This window comes from Pan paniscus, chromosome 3, assembly GCF_029289425.2.
Source record: "Pan paniscus chromosome 3, NHGRI_mPanPan1-v2.0_pri, whole genome shotgun sequence".
Taxonomy (NCBI): Eukaryota; Metazoa; Chordata; class Mammalia; order Primates; family Hominidae; genus Pan; species Pan paniscus.
The window spans coordinates 86,486,570-86,508,955 of NC_073252.2; the positions used below are offsets into that span (position 1 = coordinate 86,486,570).

The 22,386-nt window shown below is 39.1% G+C and overlaps 1 protein-coding gene across 9 annotated transcripts in view; it reads left to right on the forward strand.

The window, feature by feature from the left end:
• HERC5 (HECT and RLD domain containing E3 ubiquitin protein ligase 5) overlaps positions 1-22,386 on the forward strand; it is a 51,142-nt gene that overhangs the window by 25,506 nt on the left and 3,250 nt on the right. For 3 of the 9 annotated variants that reach the window (XM_008963661.5, XM_055111616.2, XM_034958907.3), the window contains 9 exons: positions 3,141-3,254; positions 4,094-4,204; positions 6,201-6,371; positions 10,051-10,194; positions 11,205-11,371; positions 16,965-17,031; positions 17,956-18,026; positions 21,269-21,452; positions 21,532-21,634. In XM_008963661.5, the coding sequence (XP_008961909.3) occupies positions 3,141-3,254; positions 4,094-4,204; positions 6,201-6,371; positions 10,051-10,194; positions 11,205-11,371; positions 16,965-17,031; positions 17,956-18,026; positions 21,269-21,452; positions 21,532-21,634 (1,132 nt within the window). Of the gene's footprint in view, positions 1-3,140; positions 3,255-4,093; positions 4,205-6,200; positions 6,372-10,050; positions 10,195-11,204; positions 11,372-16,964; positions 17,032-17,955; positions 18,027-21,268; positions 21,453-21,531; positions 21,635-22,386 lie in introns of those variants that run through there. The other 6 variants (XM_034958909.3, XM_055111617.2, XM_055111615.2 and 3 more) reach the window with 5 other exon arrangements.

The window sequence follows — 22,386 nt, forward strand, 5'->3', positions numbered from 1 at the left end:
AATTTGCCAAATTCTCATGTTATATCTAGTATTTACTTATAGATTCGTTTGAATTATTTATGTTTTCTTTTTCCAGTCCATATACGTTTTATTATTTTCCTTTGTCTTGCTCTAGGTAGGGCTTCTAATATGATGTTAAATAGAAGTGGGGGAACAGTGGATACTTATTTGTGATTTTAAAGGAAATTTTTTTTCATGGACTATTCTTAGTTTCCAAAGGAAATGCTTTTAGTATCATTTACTTATAGGGGTTTGTTATTGTTGTTGTTGTTTTGAGTTGGAGTCTCACTCTGCCCAGGCTGGAGTGCAGTGGTGCAATCATGGCTCACTGCAGCCTTGAACTCCTGGGCTCAAGTGATTCTCCTACCTCAGCCTCCTGAGTAGCTGGGACTATAGGCATACACCACCATGCCCAGCTAATTGTTTCATTTTTGGAGAGACAGGGCCTAACTATGTTGCTCAGGCTGGTCTTGAGCTCCTGGCCTCAAGTGATTCTCCACCTGGGCCTTGGTCTCCCGAAGTGCAAGGATTACCCGGGTAAGCCACCACACCGGCTCTATAGGCTTTTTTTTTTTTTTCCTGAGACAGAGTCTCATCCTGTTGCTCAGGCTGGAGTGCAGTGGCACGATCTTGGCTTACTGCAGCCTCTGCCTCCTGGGTTCAAGCTATCATCGTGCCTCAGCTTCCTGAGTAGCCAGGAATATAGGCACATGCCACCCCACTCGGCTAATTTTTGAGTTTTTTGTAGAGATGGGGTTTCACCACATTGCCCAGGCTGGTCTCCCAACTCCTGACCTCAAGTGATTTTCCCACCTTGGCCTCCCAAAGTGCTGGGATTACAGGCATGAGCCACTGCGCCTGGCCTTCTATTAGGTTTTTGAAAATAACCTTTGTAGGTTAAGGATATTTCCCTCCTTTTAGAAATTGTTCCACATTTTAAATCTAAATGAATATTGACTCTCTTTTTTGAAATTCCAGTTATTGACATGTTAGACTTTTTCAGTCTATTTGGCATGTCCCTTAAGCTTTCTGTCATATTTTCCGTCTCATTGTCTCTCTGTACCCCATTCTGGATGGTATTTCTTCAGCCCTATCTTCCAGTTCATGAATTCTCTTTTCAGATATTTTGGTTGCTATTAATACTACCTTTTAAGTTTTTATTTCAAGTAGTAATGTTTTTCATTTCTAGATACTCGAATTTGTTCTTTAAATTTAGTTTCTTGCTCATTATTTATAATTTCTTCATTCTTTTCACATTTTCCTTTTATTTATCTGAATATATATGCCTTATAACTCAGGTATCTGAAGTCTTTGCAGGTCAGTTTCTGCTGAATCTTCCTCATGATGTCTTTATGCTCATGTATTTTGTGATTTGTGTATGTGTGAGAGCTGTCTGTTTTCCTTGGAACTTTATCTTTTGGAATTACTTGAGGGCTGGGTTTCTTCGCAGAGAATTTTCTTCTGCCAGGCTCCTAGAGATACCACCAGTTTGATAGTACTTTACATTTTTGGCTTGAAGCTTTTTAGAATTTGGTGGCAAAGTTGAAGGAGAGCTCTTTTGTAATTACAGATCCTATAGGGGATAATTTTTCCCCAACTCAGCACCATTTGAACTTGGAACAGTTTGCCTTGTGGTCCTGGGGTCAAGGTGGAGGTGGAGTGATTGATATGGCAGTGGAGGAAAGAGCTTATTCATTTCTAGTTCATCCTTACCTGATGGTTTAACCCTTTTGGGTCTCAGACTTGTGGGGATAACTTCTCCTATGGACTCCCTAATTTGAACAGTCTAGGCTTTGCCTCCTTTCCCCAAAGCCCCAACCATTGAAAATTGAAGTTTACATTCACCAGGTTGGGCAGATGCTCTCAAGGCAAATGCCACTTTCATTTAGTTTTTGACCTGATTATTCCATATCTACCTAAAAAATCAGTAACACCTTTAAACATGTTTGTTACAGCTTTTCCTGTATTTCTAGGTGTTTTCGGTGGATCAGGGTACCTAATATATCATACTGCTGAAGAAAAAAATCTGCCATACTATTGAAAAACAATGGCTATTTTCAACAATTTTTAAAGGTTTTTTTTTTACAAAAGGGAAAGGTTAATGAAAAATAATTTGTGTTTTGAAAAAATGAGAAATTTATTGAAGAGCTCTGGGAAGGTATAGTCTAACAAGCTTTTGCCACCTACAAGGAGAATCACAAGAAATATTGAAGCAGCAACAAAAGAAATCTTCAGGGGATCCCGCTTTGTCCTTTGACCGTAATAGATAATATCAGAATATTTTATATTTGTCAGGCTCCCCACCTCAGCAGGAGGCCACCAGGAACCATGAAGATGAAGTACCCACTTTTTCTGTGACTCTGGAGATCTTAAGGCTAATAATGATAAATGTAAGGCCAAGATCATCAGATCCAGAGGGCCATAGTTACAGGGTGAAACAGTCTCACCAGACTTTGGGTAGTAGTACTGGGAGGCCTGGAATATTTGAGGTCTGGACGAGAGTCAATAAGAACATTCTAGACACATGGTTTCAGTGCATATAGCCAAGATGAGTTTTTAGAAGACCACCTGAGAGTAATTTATTTCAGGATAACGCCCATCCAAGTCAAATACTAACAGTCACTAATGTCTGAAGTGTCTAGTGTCGTTATTATTGTCTTCACGACATGCCAGGGTGTTCATGTGTCTGTCATAATAACCCTGATCATATCATATGGGATGGAGGGTTGGAAAATTTCCTCTCGGTAGGGGAATGTTCCACAAATGCCTCAGCAGAGTGAATGTCTATAAGTGGTATATTATTAAGTCCTAAAGACTAAGACATGAAGAACTGGACCCCAGAGTACTTTGGGATATTGCATTTTTTTTTTTCTTTCTATTGAAAGTTCTTTAAAATTTTCTTATGAATTAAAAATAACTAGAGGTTTATCATTACATCATCAATCTCTACTCTTAAATCTTAGATATTCTTTATGTTCATGAAAATTTGGGGCTCTGGCAGTGGAGGAATTGGATAGAATTTTATTCTGGTCATTATAAGAGTGTTTCATTTATAATTTAATCTGATAATCTAATTAACAGCTATTAAGCAAAATTGTCTTTAAATATAAAACTTTTTCACAAGTCATATTTTATTTAAGGTAAACCAGGTGAAATGTCAACTACCTGAAAGTATTTTCCAAGTAGACGAACTCTTGCACCGTCTCAATTTTTTTGTAGAAGTATGCAGAAGGTACTTGTGGAAAATGACTGTGGTAGGTATAGCATGTTTAAAGGGGGAAATTGATAATCAGTGAGTTAATACAGGCATTTCTTGTCCTCTGCAAAATTGCACAATAGAAATAGCAGGACTTGTGGGAAACGTTAAGACTCCTCAAAATCTATGCAATTTTGCAGTTAGAGTTCCAGCAGAAAAGTGATTGACACCTTGGGAGATGACTATGGGAGTATGAAAAATGCACAAAAAGGAAAGGGTAGAAATCTGTCTATACTGTAATTAGAGAAGGACTAGTGGAGCTCTGATACCCTTAAAGTGGTCATACAAGGCAGTGAGACTCATCAGGAGCCAAGAGCCAAGACCCTGTGGGTAGAGTGTCTTGGGTGTAAGCACTCCTTTTTTATTTTCTGAAAATACAGTTGAAGGGCTCCTGCTGCCAAGGTAGCAGTTGACCCGAAGTGTTTCTTCCTTTCTCTGAAGGTTATAATTCTCCTTCTAGCACATCAAGTCTTGTCCAGCAAAATTCATGTATGAGCTAACCAGCTACCCATGTTATATCATTCTCCGTTTATCAAATGCAACTGAGCTTATTCACATGGTAGAAACTCAGGTTTCAGCAGAACAGACTCTTTGGGAAAGCATCCAAAGTTTATAATTAATTGCTAAATTAAATGGGCACTAAACATTCTCTTTATATACCTTTCATTGATACATATAAAACACATTTTCTACTACTGGTACTATGGACCAGTAATTTGGATTGCTTTTGTTGGAAGTACTGAGACCTTAAACCATCAGGGATGTAAGGCTATGAGGTAAAGTGTAAGGTTTCTCTGTCCTTTAACTTATCAGAATTATTGTCATTTCCATTTTTAGGACACTTCAGAAAATGTACAATGCTGTGTCATATTCAGTCACTTTCCATTTATCTTTAATAATTTGTCGAAAATTAAACTACTACATACAGACACACTTTTAAAAATAGAGGTATGTATGCCTATTTGTCTTCATTAGCATAAATCACATGCTAAGCGCCTTCTTAATCATGCAGTATTTTGGGGGTGATAAGAGAACCACCTACAAGTGAAACCAATGGTTGTGGCATTCAAGGAGCTTATACTCTAATGAAGACGGCAAGGCAGACTGTCATAATTTGAATCATCTTCACCTTAAGGCAAATTAGGGCCTTGGTAGCAAGGGATGGAGCTTGGACAACTGGCCTAGTTGTCGGGTTTTTACCTGAAGTTGGCAGTGGCAGCCTGTAGTCTTCTGAATAGTACTCAAAGAGGTATAACAAACTTGGGCTTGATTAGGTATAACAGACTTGGGCTTGACTAGCACCTATGTAAGGAGGCACAATCTAATGAAAAGATACGGTAGCAGGAATAGAAGTGGCTGAGGATTCCTGAAATTAGGAGCCCAATAAATGGCTACTACTCTGTGATGGTGCCATAAAAGAGGTTTGTACAGATTCCTCCCTTTTCTATGTACGGTACTGTTACTAGCTGAGGTGGTTATGTTTGTAGATGTATCCAGCAAAGTGGATGGATATTTTATCAACCGTTAACAAACTATTTTACCACCAAAGTAGTAAAATTGGGCAATTGAAAATTCCCAAGGAATTGTATCAGATAATCCCTGCCTCATTGCAATTTTATAATGATTAAATTTGTTAATATAGGTAAAGCATTTAAAACTGCCTCACACAAAGTACCCAAAGGGTTGGGTATTATTATCACTTTTACATATGCAGACATATGTTATATGTATGTATAATATTCAAATATATTATACATACTTAAAGCAGTTAGTTTCATATAATGCATTTACCATAATAAAAATGGGAAATTGATTTATGAGTTCTGAGTATGACTGTAATGAAATATTTAACAAAGAGAAATCAAAGAAAAAAAGATAAAAGAACTTTGTTTTGCTTCAGCTCTTATAACCTATTCTCTCCTGATTTTAAACAAGGTTCCAGAGATAATTTCGTAGAAGTAATATTTGACTACTCCTTTTTCTGCTAAAAGCATAGACTTTTTTTTTCTTTCTTTCTTTTTTTTTTTTTTGAGAGAGAGTCTCCCTCTGTTGCCCAGACTGGAGTGCAGTGGCATGATCTTGGCTCACTGCAACCCCACTTCTTGGGTTCAAGCGATTCTCCTGACTCAGCCTCCCGAGTAGCTGGGATTACAGGCACCCGCCGCCACACCCAGCTAATTTTTGTATTTTTAGCAGAGACAGGGTTTCACCATGTTGGCCAGGCTGGTCTCAAACTCCTGACCTCAAGTGATCCGCCCGCCTCAGCCTCCCAAAGTGCTGGGATTAACAGGCGTGAGCCACCGTGCCTGTCCCTGAACCATAGACTTTAATGACCTAAAATTGCTATTTGGTTTCAGAATGGACATTCTGTCTGTCTGTCTGTCTCTCCCACTCTCTCTCCCTGCTTGTCTCTCTTCAATTAACTTCTTAGGTAAATTCTCCCTTAAAATCTCTTGTCTTGGTTTTTTTTTTTCCTGGAGTAGGCTCTTTGGTGACATCTCTCATAACCTGGATTTTTTTTCCTGCAGCCTGTTTGCTTTCTAAACATCTGAAGTTCTCTTCGGAATGAGAGAGCATCATGTTGCAGTGCACTGTTTCAGTGGATACCAATACATCTCTTAGCCTGTTAATAAGTAGCTTTGGTATCTTAAGCATTAATAATTGTGCGTATAGGAGAAAGTGGTCCTTTAAAACCTGCAGTTGGTAACTTACTTGCTCATCCAGCTTGGCTCCACAAAGGCTTTGATTCTTCAGGTCCCTTGTTTCCTCTTCACTGAGACTAAATACTGATGTTATCATTTATCTTCAGTGGTGCATATAAGGTTCTTTTCATAAATGTGACCTGCACTTATAAGCAGAACCAGTTTATTCTGCTTTCCAAATTTTTACTTAGAGAGGGCCAATGGTAAAATGAAGTGTAATATTTCTGTTTCTGTTTTCCTAGGGTAAAAAACATAAAGCTTATCTTAGGTCGGCAGCAATTGAGGAAGAAGGAGAGTCTGAATTCGCTTTGAGGCCCACGTTTGATCTAACAGTCAGAAGGAATCACTTGATTGAGGATGTTTTGAATCAGTTAAGTCAATTTGAGAATGAAGACCTGAGGAAAGAGTTATGGGTAAGGTATAATTCTCACTTAATGTTTTTGCTGCCGAGAAAAGAAAAACATAAAAGAATGTAGCAAAGGGTTTCATAGAGAGGAAGTTATCTTCCTTTGCCACAGAGGTTGTTTATTTTAGGGTTCCTCTGATTCCCTAGTTGCCTTTGAGTTTTGGGTGATAGCTGTGGGCACTCACTCAGTATGTTTGGGCTAAGGAGCAGCAGGCAAAGTGGTTGTTCTCCCCACACCCTGCTCAGGTAGATAGTTCAGTGTTGGCCCTAAGAGGTCCAGTCCCTTCTGAGGTCTGGCCTAGCCTGGCTAGCACCACCCTTGAAGGGTTTCAGTGAGATGGTTAGCATAGAGGAGAATTAAGGGGTTGTTTTTGTTCTTATGCAATAACCTAAATTGGGACAGGCATGGTGACTCACACCTGTAATCCCGGCGCTTTGGGATGCTGAAGCAGGTGGATCACCTGAGGTCAGGAGTTCGAGACCAGCCTGGTCAACATGGTGAAACCCTGTCTCTACTAAAAATACAAAAATGAACCGTGTGTGGTGGTGGGCGCCTGTAATCCCAGCTACTCGGGAGGGTGAAACATGAGAATCACTTGAACCCAGGAAGCAGAGGTTGCAGTGAGCCGAGATCATGCCACTGCACTCTGGCCTGGGTGACGGAGCGAGACTCTGTCTCAAAAAAAACAAAAATAATAACCTAAATTGCTTTGTAGAAAAGAGAATTTTCTCTTTAAATCCTACAGTTATTTTGGGGTATAATTGTAGATTTGACCATGTTCGGAAGATCTTTAACTGATTTTTTGTTTAATTACCATATAATTTGTCTTATTAGTAAATATTTGATACTGAATCATAATGACCAGTAGATCTTTTGAGTGCTGTCCTTGTGGCAAGAACTGTTTTAAGTGCCTTATACCTAATTTTTTAACCCTTTCAACAACATTATGTGGCAGATTCTGTTTTTCCCTCATTTTACAGATGGGGAAACTGAGGTACAGAACTATTAGGTAACTTATCCAAGAGTAACCCAACTGATAAGCATCAGAGGATTTGGGCCTGGCCATTAAGCACTAGACTTTCTGCTTAATGAAGACGGATAAAGATTGGCCTGATAATATTTAGTAAATGGAGTATTTTTGATTGGGGACCCTAGTTTATCACTTCTCCTACTCAGATTAAAGAAAGATTGACTTTACTAAGTCTCAAGATACCGATTTAAAAGCATATTGCACCCAGACACAGTGGCTCATGCCTGTAATCCTAGCACTTTAGGAGACCGAGGTGGGCAGATCACGTGAGGTCAGGAGTTCGAAACCAACCTGACCAGCATGGTGAAACCCCATCTCTACTAAAAATACAAAAATTAGTTGGGTGTGGTGGCGGGCGCCTGTAATCCCAGCTGCTTGGGAGGCTGAGGCAATGAGAATCGCTTGAACCCAGGAGGTGGAGGTTGCAGTGAGCCAAGATTACCCCACTGCACTCTAGCCTGGGCGACAGAGCAAGATTCTGTCTCAAGGAAAAAAATATATATATTGCAGTTAGAGTTGGCATTTCCGTGTATTTTTGCACACAGATAATTGTATAACTCTAATGGACTCGTTATGTGATTCTATGCTTTGCCAGTCCGTCCACTCGATTATTTGAGTTCCACTTTTATATATTGTTCATTCAGTTTTTAAATTCAGGTAACACTCAGCATTTACCATTTGCAGGCTCTGTGTGAGGCATTTTACATGTATGACCCCTGTAATCTTTCTGATAATCTTGTGGGAAAACTGAGGTTTTATGAGGTCGGGCAGCTTGTCCTTAGTACGAAGAGGGGGAAGGGTTTGACACCTGGTCTTGCTACAAAGATTTTTAATATTTCACTATTTCACCAAGAGGAATGGAAGAGGCAGCATCTAAATAAATAAACTGGTAAGAGGAGATTTCTGGGGATGCTAGTATAACATCTGGGTAGAAATGTTGAACAGGCCGTTGGAAGTGACTGTCAATCAGGAGAGAAAATGCACTGAATCTGAAGGTTAAATACGTATGGGTGGTAAACAAAGTTTAAGGAGAAAATGAGCATCCAGGGAAAGAACAGAGAGAAAGGACAGAAGTGTTAGGATAGAACTGTCTGCAATTCTGTTTCTAGAAATTAAGCCAGCAGGAAAAAGAAGAGAGAAATAAAACCGTGAAGAGTGCTTCATAGGAGAAAGCAAGGGAGAAGATTGTGTCAAGAAAAAGGACATGATGATCAGAAGTGGAAAATGAGTTAACGAAATCAAGGAGATGAGATATGAGAAAAAGTCCTTGGAGCTTGGGGATTTACAGTTCTTGTTCTTCTTGGAGAGACCCATTTAAGTGGAGAAGTGGGTTTGGAAGTTGGCGTATATCTCTGAAGTTTGGCAAGAGTAGAAGGAGCCCGTGTTTGTATTGGAGACAATGTGTTGGGATTTTTTTTTTCCTTTTAAGGTTAAGGGGGACCTTAACATGTTTGTGAATGGAAGTGAAGGATTCCAGGAAAAGGCAGGAATGGAGGGGTGACTGAAGGAGCAAAGATGGGTTATGATAGCATCCTCTTGGGAGGGATTGGTGTCAGCAGTAGGGGTGCAGCCTCCTCAGGGAGCAAACAGCCACTTCAGCAAACACCTTATGTGTGCTCTGGTTTTTTGAATATCCTGATTTTTATTATTTATTTATTTATTTTTGAGACAGAGTCTCACTCTGTTGCCCAGGCTGGAGAGCAGTGGTGCGACCTTGGCTCATGGCAACCTTCATCTCCCGGGTTCAAGTGAGTCTCCTGCCTCAGCCTCCTGAGTAGCTGGGATTACAGGTATGCATCACCACACCCAGCTAATTTTTGTATTTTTAGTAGAGACGGGGTTTCACCATGTTGGCCAGACTGGTCACGAACTCCTGACCTCACATGATCCGCCCACCTTGGCCTCCCAAAGTGCTGGCATTACAGGTGTGAGCCACCACACCCGGCCAATTTTTATGATTTCTTTCTGTTTATTTTTATTATACTTGGATCTGGTGACTATAATAGTGATGCCAGTTGAGGTCAATTTAGGTAAAACTTTTACCTAAAGTGGTAAAAACTTTAGGCTCTGGGGTTTGACTGATAAAGGATTAAATTTAGGCTGTAGGCCGGGTGTGGTGGCTCATGGCTGTAATCTCAGCGCTTTGGGAGGCTGAGGTGGGTGGATCACTTGAGGTCAGGAGTTCAAGAGCAGCCTGGCCAACACAGTGAAACCCCGTCTCTACTTAAAATACAAAAAAATTAGCCAGGCGTGGTGGTGCATATCTGTAATCCCAGCTACTCTGGGGGCTGAGGCAGGAGAATCGCTTAAGCCCAGGAGGCGGAGGTTGCAGTGAGCCGAGATCAGACCACTGCACTCCAGCCTAGACAACAGAGTGAGACTCCATCTCAAAAAACAAAACAAAACAAAAAAACTAGGCTGCACCACCTGACTATTGTATAAACTTAGAAAAGTTATTTAAATTCTCAAGGCCTCATTATCTCATAGAATTAATGTAGAGATTAAATATGATAATATAAGTAGGATACTTACCTCAGTGCCTTCCAAATACTTGGGTCCACAATTAATGTTAGCTATTTACTATTATTAAATGAGACTTCATATGTAGCAATATAGAGCCCTGGAAGTGATGTATTATTTGCTCTGTTTCCTCAGGTTTCATTTAGTGGAGAAATTGGGTATGACCTCGGAGGAGTCAAGAAAGAGTTCTTCTACTGTCTGTTTGCAGAGATGATCCAGCCGGAATATGGGATGTTCATGTATCCTGAAGGGGCTTCCTGCATGTGGTTTCCTGTCAAGGTAAGTTCCCTCTTCTTTGCTTAAGGTATTTTGCGACAGAAAAAGTACACCATATACCATAGAAAATTAGTTTGTCTAGACTATTTCATGTTAGAAGAGGAGTATTGATGTAATTATGGAGATAATGTATAATTCTAATAAGGTGATTATTTTCTTTAAAATGGAGTTTCCTTTTCCTGGGTTCCCATGTCTGTTCACATCGAACTCAAGCAATATATTTTTTGATCATTTATATAATGCATGGATTAAAAAGGAACCCTCTCTTTTTTAGGTACTCATTCTTTGTGTCAGTTCTGTTTTCCTAATGAATTTGAAGACAAAGGCTGTGGAAAGAAATTGTGAAAACTAGTTTATAAGGATTACTGAACCTAATGTATTTTTATTGCTGGTATGCTTTTAGGAACCAAAACTGTGGCAGGGATTTATTTGGTTTTTTATTTGTTTGTTTGTTTTGTTTTGCTTTATTTTTGAGACAGAATCTCACTCTGTCACCCAGGCTGGAGTGCAGTGCCATGATCTTAACTCACTGCAACCTCCGCCTCCCAGGCTCCAGCCATTCTCCCGCCTCAGCCTGGCGGGATTACAATAACTGGGATTACAGGCTCCCGCCAACACACCTGGGTAGTTTTTGTATTTTTTGTAGAGATGGGGTTTCACCAGTTTGGCCAGGCTGGTCTCAAACTCCTGACCTCAGGTTATCTGTCCACCTTGACCTCCCAAAGTTCTGGGATTACAAGCGTGAGAGTGGCAGGGATTTAAATTGACTTAATGACCAAATATTAGGTTGGTGCAAAAGTAATTGCAGGTTTTGCCTTTACTTTTAATGGCAAAACCTGCAATTACTTTTGCACCAACCTAATATAAACCCTAAACATTCTTATCTCAGGCTTTAAATTTTTCAATTTGAGATTTGATTTTATGAAAGAGAAACAAAGATTTATTTAATATAAATATTTCATTGTACTGGTAAAAACTCATAATACTGTAAGATTTTTTTTTTCGCTTTTCAGCCTAAATTTGAGAAGAAAAGATACTTCTTTTTTGGGGTTCTGTGTGGACTTTCCCTGTTCAATTGCAATGTTGCCAACCTCCCTTTCCCACTGGCACTGTTTAAGAAACTTTTGGACCAAATGCCATCATTGGAAGACTTGAAAGAACTCAGTCCTGATTTGGGAAAGTAAGTAAACATAGTTCCTGAGAAAGGACCCTTTCTAACATATATTTAGGCAAATATTTAAGTACACACGCTTCATAATATTTCCATGTTCAACAGCAGCATTTTAGGTACTTTAGACCAGTTTTAACTTTGGCAAGAATTGTTGGATGATAATTTCGTTTTCTAAAATTAGGAAGTGTTGATTATTCCCATAACTAGTCTTCAATGTTTGCATTAATCTTTCAACTTTTTCTGTGTAGGAACAGTCATGCACAGAGCACAGGTTACACCTTGGTGCAAAATCTGCTAGTGATATTTATGTTAAATGTTGTTTCATGTCATCACCTTTAAAATGGAAACTTATTTCTAAGTTAAAAGACAAGCCACCACCTCACCAAAAAATGGCAACAGTAAAAGGGTTTTAATATCCCTGCTGTGTAAAGCATTCCTACACATCCATAAGAAATATTCACAAAGTATCCAAGAAGGCAACCTGGCAAAGAAGCAATAGAAATGCTTCCTAAATAAAAATGTCTTCAATCTCACCAGTGCTCATAGAATGCATATTAACGTGAGAGGCTAATTTATACTTCAAGTTGACAGTGGTTTGAAGTGTTGATGCTATATAGTATTAGCAAGGGCTTGAAAACTTTCATTTTAATTTCAGGTATTATTCGTGGAAATATAAATTGGTACTCCTTTTCAGAGAACAGTGTGGCAGGACTTAGCAAAATCAAAACATATTTGCCTTTTCAACTCAACAATTCTACTTCTAGACATTTAACTTTCAGAAATACACAACCATGCAAGGATCAGTGTATAGTAATATATACTGTATTTATAGTTTATAATATAAAGACTCCCTAAATGTCCTTCACTAAGGGAATGATATATTTTTGGTATACTTATGCAAATGGAATACTACAGAGATTTTTATTTTTAAAGAGTAAGAACAGACCAGGCATGATGGCTTATCCCTGTAATCCCAGCACTGAGGGGAGGCTGAGGCAAGTGGCTTGCCTGAGCCCAGGAGTTTGAGACCTGCCTGACCAACACTGCGAGACCTCATCTCTACAAAAACAAACAAACAAAAACAACAAAAATTAGCTGGGCATGGTGGCACATGCCAGGAGGCACACCTCAGAAGGCTGAGGCAGGTGGATAGATTGAGCTCAGGAGGTCGAAGCTGCAGTGAGCCGTGATCATACCACTGCACTCCAGCCTGGGCGACAGTAGAAGACCCTGTCTCAATTAAAAAAAAGAATAAGAACAGTAATATGATTCTAGTATTATTATCATCCCTCTTTTACAGGTTCAGAAACTAAAACACAGAAAGATTAGGTAACTTGCTCAAGGCCCCATAATGGCAGAACGATGATCTGAACACAGTCTGGCTCCAGAGTCTATTAATCGTTTATACTAACTGTACTAATAAGACAAGGAAAAAAAAATCAAAAGCACAAGATTTAGAAAGAAGGAGATAAATTTGTCATTATTATTTTACTGGAAACATCGAAGATAACCTAAATAATAATTATGCCTCAAAAGACTGATAATTAACAAAGTACATGAACTAAAAGATCTTTAAATTTGTATCATTGTTTCTCAAACTTTTAGGTCTTAAGATTCTCTTAAAAATATTGAGGACTCCAAAGCGCTTTTAGTTAGGTTGGTTACATCTGTCAATATTTACGGGATTAGAAATTAAATATTTTAAACACAGGAATACACAAATATCTGTTAGCAGAGCATTCCACAATATCATATAGCCTCATGAAAACTCTTCTGTTTACTCACAGCAGAATGTGAAAATAGGCAAATAACATCTTAATAATGTTATGAAAATAGTTTTGACTTCATGAACTCTGTAAAGGCCCAAGGATTCCCAAGAATTGCTGGTCTGGCTCACATTTTGAGAACCAGTGATCTCTGTGTTCAGTAAAACTCAATTTTAATCCCAGGAGGCTTTTTATTAAACTTCACAACCTGGTTCTAAAATTTATATGGATGAACAAAGGGTCAAGAATAGCCAGAAATAATTCTTAAGGCAAATAAGGATGGAGAACTTGGTCTGTCAGCTATCAAGAATTATTAGAAAGCTGTATTAGTCAGGACAGTATGATGTATGATATTGGTGCAGGTTTTCCAATAGAACAGAAGATAGAGCTCAGAAATGGACCCATGCCTATGTGGAACTTTATTAGAGGTGACATATTTGATCAAGGGGAATAGCAGTACTACTCAATAAATGGAACTGGAAAAAAATGATATATATCTGGGGAAAAAAATGAAAGTAGATCTTTGTCTTATGCCATACACGATAATCACCTCCATGTGGATGAAGGATTTAGATATTAAATGCAAAAATCATGAAAATACAGGAGAATGATCTTTCTCACCTTTGAGATTTCTTAAACAAGACATGCAGTGTACCAACAGTAAAGAAAAGATTTAATACATTTAACTGCAATAAGATTAAAGAACTTCTCTGTTCATCAAGAGGGTGTTAGGAAAATGCAAAAGGGAAGGTGCTGTCAGGGTCTGAATGTGTCCCCCACAAAATTCATATTTTGAAGCCTCATCCCCAGTGTGGAGCCCTCATGAGTAGAATTCATTCCCCTATGAAAGAGGCCCAAGGGAGCCTGTTCGCCCCTTCCACCATGAGAGGACACAGAGGACACCATTGAAAAGGAATGGGTCGTCACCTATTCCCTTTAGATTCAGACACCGAATCTGCTGGCACTTTGATCTTGTACTTCCAAGCCTCCAGAACTGTGAGCAATAAATTTCTATTTATAGATTACCCAGTCTAAGGTATTTTGTTATGGCAGCGTAAATGGACTAAGGGAAATTGCTACCAAGAAGTGTGGTGTTGGAAGCAACTTTGGAACTAGGTAATTAGTAAGTAGTGGAAGAGTTTTGAGGCACATGCTAGAAAAATCATGTATTGCCCTATAGAGCAGTTCTGGCAAGGGCTCAGAAGAAGAGGAGACATCTAGAGAAAGCCTTGGTCTTCTTAGAGATTACCTAAGTGGTCATGATCAGAATGTTAGTAGAAACGTAGACAATAAAGGCAATTCTGATGAGGTCTCAGATGGAAGTGAGGAACACATTGGAAATTGGAGGAGAGGTGCTCCTTGTTACTATATAAAGTGGCAGAGAATGTGGCTGAATTCTGTTGTATCCTAGTGTTTTGTGGAAAGTCAGATTCTTAACAATGAGATAGGATATTTGGCAGAAGCAATCTGTAAGCAAAGTGGTAAAGGAACAATATGGCTTTTCTTGACTGCTTATACCAAAATGCAAGCAGGGAGAATTATTTAAAGTGGAATTTATCATTAGAAAAAATGCCAAACTTAAAGATTTGGAAATTCTCAGGCTGGCCATGTTGTAAAGAATGCAAACGTGTTTGGAAGAGAGCACCAAGGGTATGGCCAGGTGACTCTTTTTATTAATAAAGAGGTTAGTGTGGATGGGTGGAAGCCTGGTGCTATTCATCACGACAATGGAAGAATGATCCCAAAGGCATTTCAGAGATCATTGGGGGCTGTCACTCCCATCATAGGCCCTGAGTGCCAAGGCCTGGAGGACAGAACTATGTCAAGAGTGGCTTTGTGTGCCCACAGGACCTGGACATTTGATGTCCAGCGCTGCCTCAAGTCCCTACTCATTGCATTCTGGCACAGTGCTCCTCAGCTGACCCAGGTGTGACTCCAGTGGCCCCAGGTGTTGTGTGGTCACAGTGGCTGTGCCATCTCTGCTGGCACAGAGTGCACAAGCTGTGGGGCCTTGGCTTCTCCCACCTAGATATCAAAGGATACTCCACAGAGCCATGGGGTCCAGGCAGAGAACTGGCACAGGGTTGAGGCAACTGCAGAGAGCCCCCACTAAGGCAATGCCTAGTGGAGTCATGGGAGTGAGGCTGCTCTAGAGACCCCAGAAGAGCCACCAGTGTGCAGTTCCAGCCTGAGGGAGAATCAAAAGCACCCAACACTAATGTGTGAGAGCCTCTAGGGGTGGGCTTTGCCCACCAAAGTCATGGGTGTAGGGCTGCCTGGAAACTTAGGAGCCCAACCCCAAACCCAGTGTGTCCTGAAAGTGGGACATTGAGTCAAAGATTATTCTCAAGCCTTAAGATTTAATGTTGCATGCCATTTTGAGTTTTGGACTTAGTTGGAACCTATTACCCCTTTCTTATTTCTATTATTCCCTTTTGAAATGGGAATGTCTATCCTATGCCTGTTCCACTGTTGTATTTTATTTAATTTATTTATTTTGAGACAGAGTCTCACTCTGTGGCCCAGGCTGGAGTGCAGTGGTGCAATCTGGGCTCACTGCAACCTCCACCTCCCAGGTTCAAGCGATTCTCCTCCCTCAGCCTCCTGAGTAACTGGAATTACTGGCACATGCCACCATGCCTGGCTAATTTTTGTATTTTTAGTAAAGATGAGGTTTTGTCATGTTGGCCAGGCTGGTCTCAAACTCTTGACCTCAAGTGATCCACCCGCCTCGGCCTCCCAAATTGCTGAGATTACAGGCATGAGCCACTGTACCTGGCCTACCATTGTATTTTAGACGCAGGTAACTTGTTCGATTTCACAGGATCACAGCTGGAGAACAGTTCACCGCCTTCCCCACAAAAACAAAAACAACCCACAATGAATAAAACATGGTCTGTTACTTCACAATACAGTAATTTAAAAACCCAGTGGGGAAAAAAAATCAGTTCAGATTCCACCTTATCCCAGAGGCCTTTCCCAATGTCAGGTATCCCTTCAGAAAAATTTAACTGTGCTCTTTTAAGCCTATACCTGTGTGATTTCCATAGTTCTCTGGCTGCACATACCTCACTGTATTGTAGGTGAGACTTCCATCAGCATACCTCACCTTCAAGTCCCAGAGTATTGGCAGTAATATCTTAGTCTCAACTTTACATCCCCTATGCCTGCTATAGTAGGGGTTACTTAAATGTTTGTTGAATAAATATTTGAGTGAATGAGCAAATACAATGAGATGTGTTATTTCAAAAGCATGTATAAAGCATCATAGGATGATAGGATGGAAATAATTTAAAAATTGGTTACTGTCCATTTTGATGTGACCTCTATTCTCACAAATGCCCTGAAATTATTAAGGTAGTCTAATTTCAGGTGTTTCTTAAGCTTGATGATATTGGGACAAGAGGTGCAGAGAAGGTCCTTTGACCCACCTCAGAGTTACTGATACCTGAAATTTAATATGAGACCTATTCTGTAAGTAAAGTTCAAAAGCTTCAATAAAGCTAACACCAGTTTGAATGAATTCACTATCAGTGAACGTTAGAATCCTTTTCTAAATAGAAACCTACAATCATTAGGTAGGGAATTTAGAGTAAAGGAACAAGAGCTGTGAAGCAGGCAGGCAGCCTGCAGAAATGCAGACAAGCTTCTTAAATTTGACATGTTTAGTTGAGGTCTGGCCCTGTTTAGACTATCAGTATGCAGAGAAAGAGGTGCTGTGAACTATACCTGACCTCATACCTTCAGAATAGCTATACACTTGACATTTATTTTAGATGCTGTGTCTAGTGATCATGGTTATTACCTTTTTTAAAGCAAGATTATTTTTTCCTTAGGAATTTGCAAACACTTCTGGATGATGAAGGTGATAACTTTGAGGAAGTATTTTACATCCATTTTAATGTGAGTAACAATAAAAGCAGATAACGGATTAGTTTTAATCTGATTAACCCTTTACATATTTAACTAAACATGTCAACTTTTACTTAAAAAAAAAAAACCTGAATAAATTAGTGAAAAAGGTATTGTTCTTCATCATGATCTAGGTGCATCAGTTAGATTTTACTATGTAACAGCCAACCCTAAAACCTAGTGCCCTAAAAGAACAAATACAATTTTGTGGGTTTCTGAACTGGCCCGACTTGGCTAGGCTGGATGGTCTACAGTGGTGTCACTCACATGCCCAGTCACTGGCAGGCTGGTTGGGTTATAGGGTATCAGCTGGAACAGCTTGTCTCTGTTCCCTGTGGTCTTTCATTCTCCAATAGGCTAGCTGAGGCTTTTGAAGCAAGACTGCAGTCTTTATTCTTCACATGGTGGCCTTAGGGTTACAGAGAGGAAGCGATAGCAAGCCCCACCACACATGCTTCTGCTTCTGTCAGATCCCATTGGCTAAATAAAGTACCTCACATGGCCATGCCGAGATTCAGTGGCTGAAGAGATAGCCTCTCCCCTTGATTGCAAGTGTTGCAAAGCCACTAGGCAAAGGGGCAGGAGGACTAGGATGGGAAGAATTCATGGCCATTTTTGTAAATCTACCATACTGGGTCTATGCTGTATGAAGTGAATACTGAGATGTAGCAATTTTCCAATTAATTTGTTTAATTTGATCAGTTAAAATAAGAGAATTCAAGCTTTGAAAAAATTTATTTTTATTCAGTGTGATAGGGTGTAATTTTTTGTTTGTACATTCCTTGCTAGCTTTTATGACAAAAATGTACATTTTAACACATTCTTTTTAGAAAGTATGCTCCAAAGTGTTTTTATTGATGATAGATTGTTCAGAATTATGTTGGAGATATTATCTGAGTTCATTTGCGGTTACAGGTGCACTGGGACAGAAACGACACAAACTTAATTCCTAATGGAAGTAGCATAACTGTCAACCAGACTAACAAGTAGGTACAAAAAATGAAATAGTTGGTTTGTATATGTACTATTTTTATTTTACTGAGCTCTAAAAATTCCTTTTAGCTCTTTAATTTTTCATTCTCATTAATCATTTTTCACTAAGGCAGAGAAGTTGGTGTGTGTTGTATGTGTTTTGACATATATATCATGGAGTTTATATTGTGGTAAGGAATGGAAATGGCTTTCTCAGAGAGACCTTTCTATTTCCTCCTGTCCAAAATTACAACACCAACATCTGTCCCTCTTTATCCACTTGTTCTGCTTTTTCTTTTCATATCACACATTACCTACCTTTAGGGTTTATTTGCTTATTTATTTCTCATTGTTTCTCCAATGATAGTGAATGCGGCAGGGACTTGGTATGTATTCTTCACCACTGTATATTCAGTACCTAGAGTAGTCTACAGTGGTGCCTGATACATTGCAGGAACATAGTAAGTATTTGTTGAAAAGGTTACTATGATATTTTGACTTCCCAACATCTAATGGAATGCCATTTAAAGCCATGGAGTTTGGAATTATAGAACCTTCCCTTGATAGTTGGTCAGAGTGGCAAAGAGATCTCTAGGAAGCATGCTGGCCTACATCACATCTTTTTCCACGATTTCTTAATCTTTTTTTTTAAACTTTGTATTGAAGTATAACCTATATAACAGAAAATTGCACAAGTCATAAATGTACAGTTCAGTGAATTTCACAAAGCAAACATGCCTATGTAATTACTGCCAGATCAAGAAATATAACATTTCCAGCTATATAGTTGTGTATTGTATGAATACATCACAGTTTATTTATCTGTAGAATTTTTTTTTTCTTTTGAGATGGCACCTCGCTCTGTCACCCAGGCTGGAGTGCAGTGGCGCAATCTTGGCTCACTGCAACCTCCACCTCCCGGGTTCAAGCGATTCTCCTGCCTCAGCCTCCCGAGTAGCTGGGACTACAGGCACCCGCCACCACGCCCAACTAATTTTTTGTATTTTTAGTAGAGACAGGGTTTCACCGTGTTAGCCAGGATGGTCTCCATCTCCTGACCTCATGATCCACCCACCTTGGCCTCCCAAAGTGCTGGGATTACAGGCGTGAGCCACTGCGCCCGGCCTATCTGTAGTATTTTTGACCGACATAGTGTATTTCAAGTTTTGGACTATTATGAATAATGCTCTTGTGAACATTCTTGTACATGTGTTTTGTTTATGTGCAGGCATTTCTGTTGGTATGTAACTGGGAGAAGTGCTTGGTGCCTTGTGGTTGCCCCTTGCTCCATGCAGGCAGAATCAATGCTCCTACCTGAAATTCATTTGGATATTGATATGGATGATGCCATATGTAAGCCAGAGAGTATGAAAATGTTTAGTACATAATGGGGCTTTTTGGGGAGAGCTGCACAGGCATCCAAGCTGATCTGTTTGGCTTAAGTGAAGAGAGAGGCAGGTGGCTTTAGTTTTTATGGTGGTTCCGTGGGGCCAGGGTCAGGGTTCTCATGCAACCCAGAGCATGCGTGGGGAAGTTTAAGCCACGCAGCCATCAGTGGGTGCCCAGGGAGTGAGCCTGTGTTGTGCAGATTTGGAGGCGAAAGGGGAAAAAGGAGGAGTGGGACTTGAAAGCTGTTAGTAAGCAAACATAAAAAATGGAGGCACACTTTCATCAGTAGGGTACGACAGTTCTAATTGCTCTATATCCACTCTAATAGTATTACTAGTCTTTTTTAAATTAGCCACTCTGGTGGGTATATAGTAGTATTCCATTGTGGTTTTAATTTGCAATCTCTGATTACTAATGTTAAGCACTTTATATGCTTATTGGCTGTTTGGATATCCTCTTTTCAGAAATAATTATTCCTCATCTTTAGTCTATTTTTCTGTTGGTTTTTTTTTCTTGTCAGTTTATGAGAGTTCTAGATGCAAGTCTTTTGTTGGTTATATGTACTGCAGATATCTTCTTACATACTGTGGCTTGTCTTTTCACTTTTTAAATGTGTCTTTTGATTAACCAAAATTCGTAATTGTAATGTAGTCTACTTTATCAATATTTTCCTTAATGCATAGTGTTTTTCTGTTTTCTATTTTATGAATACTTCCCTATCCTAGGGCTATGAATATATTCCCCTGTATTTTCTTCTAGAAGCTTATCATTTTATTTCTCACATTTAGATCGATGATCCACTTTAATTGATTTTTTAGTAAGATGCAAGGTATGGATCAGGTTTTATTTTTTCAATTTTTGAAACTGATTATACTGAACCTATAGATCAATTTTTTGAAAAAATTGACATCTTAAAATAATGAGGCTTTAATCCATGAATACAGAATCTCCATTTGTTTAAATCGTCTTTTGTCATTCTTGAAAAAATGTTAGGTAGTTTTCTATGTAGAGATCTTGTTGCAATATTCTAAATAGGTTTCTTGGATCATTTATTGTATTTGAATCTTCTCTGTCCTTAAAAATTTTTTGTCTGCTTTTCTGTTAGTTACTAGGAGAGGTATATTAGCATCTATACTATACATGTGGATATGAGTGTTTCTTTAAGTTTCGTTATTACTAAGCACATAACAGATTTTTGAATTGTTTTACCTTCCTGGTATATGACTCGGTTGTCATTAGTAAATGTACTTTTCTATCCTTGTCTTGTTTGTCTGATTTTAGTATAGTTACACCACATTCATTTTGGTTGATGTTTGCATAGTGTATCTTTTTCCCTTCTTTGACTTTAATCTGTGTTTTCACATTTAAGTTATATATGTTATAAGCAGCATATGATGGAGTTGTTATAAAAATTACATTAGAGCCGGGTGCGGTGGCTAACGTCTGTAATCCCAGCACTTTGGGAGGCCGAGGCAGGCAAATCACAAGGTCAGGAGTTTGAGAGCAGCCTGGCCAACATGGTAAAACCCCGTCTCTACTAAAAATACAAAAAAATTAGCTGGGCGTGGTGGCGGGCACGTGTAATCCCAGCTACTTGGGAGGCTAAGGCAGGAGAATCTCTTGAACCCAGGAGGTGGAGGTTGCAATAAGCTAAGATCGCACCACTGCACTCCAGCCCAGGTGACAGTGCGAGACTCCGTCTCAAAAAAAAAAAAAATTACATTAGATAATCTCTAGTAACTATGACAGTCCATGGCACATGGTAGGTACTCAAAAACTGTTAGGTATTCTAGCTTTTATTTTTAGCCCCTCACCATTTTGTTCAGGATATTGCAGTAAGTGGAAATAACATTTTGTTTTATTAAAGGAGAGACTATGTTTCTAAGTATATCAATTACATTTTCAACGACTCTGTAAAGGCGGTTTATGAAGAATTTCGGAGAGGATTTTATAAAATGTGCGACGAAGACATTATCAAATTATTCCACCCCGAAGAACTGAAGGATGTGATTGTTGGAAATACAGATTATGATTGGAAAACATTTGAAAAGGTACATCATCAAGTCTAAGTTGATTAAATTCAGTTTTCCTTCCTATTTCCTCAATAACTTTTTTTTGTATTTTCTCTAGAATGCACATTATGAACCAGGATATAACAGTTCACATCCCACCATAGTGATGTTTTGGAAGGCTTTCCACAAATTGACTCTGGAAGAAAAGAAAAAATTCCTTGGTAAGTATTATATCAAGGAATAGATCTGTAATCGTATGTCTTTTTAATGGGATAAAAATTTCCTTTATGATAAGTACCATTTGCAACAGATCATAGTGTCAGAGCTACGCCTAGTCCAATTGAACATCCTCTGTGTCCCAACATCAAAAAACAAATGTTAATATCTATAAGCAATCTTTTCCCCTGTGATTTCATCCCTTATTGCTTTTAAAGTTTTTGTTTCTTCATCCAAGCTAAATATCAAGCCTTCTTTCTGTAGCCCTGTCATCATTCACTTATTCAGCCTTTTTGGGATTAACTAAAATATTTTATTTGGCTAATTTTTACTGTTCCTATATTATTAATACTATATTTGCTATTACTGTACACAGCTATTTTATTTGTATCTTTAGGCTTAATGACTTTCTCATTTTCTATTTCCTTACTTTTGAGAAATATTTATCTTCTATTTTTATTTTTGTGGATAACATGTATGTTAGAAGATATTCAGACTTAATAGAAGCCCAACCTACCTTTCCGGTCTTAACTCCTAGGGGAAATTTTTGTCCCAACCAAATAATCCCATTGTCTGAACACTCCTGAGCTCACCTTGCACCTTCCCACCTCCAGGCCTTTCTCTGAAGTTCCTTCTCCTGCCTTGAACCTCACCTACCTCCTTGTTGCCTTTCTAAACCTTTCCATCCTTAAAGGTCCGGCATAATTCTGAACTCTTGGAAATCCCCTCAGTCATCCCAGCCTGGCTCTCTCTCCTT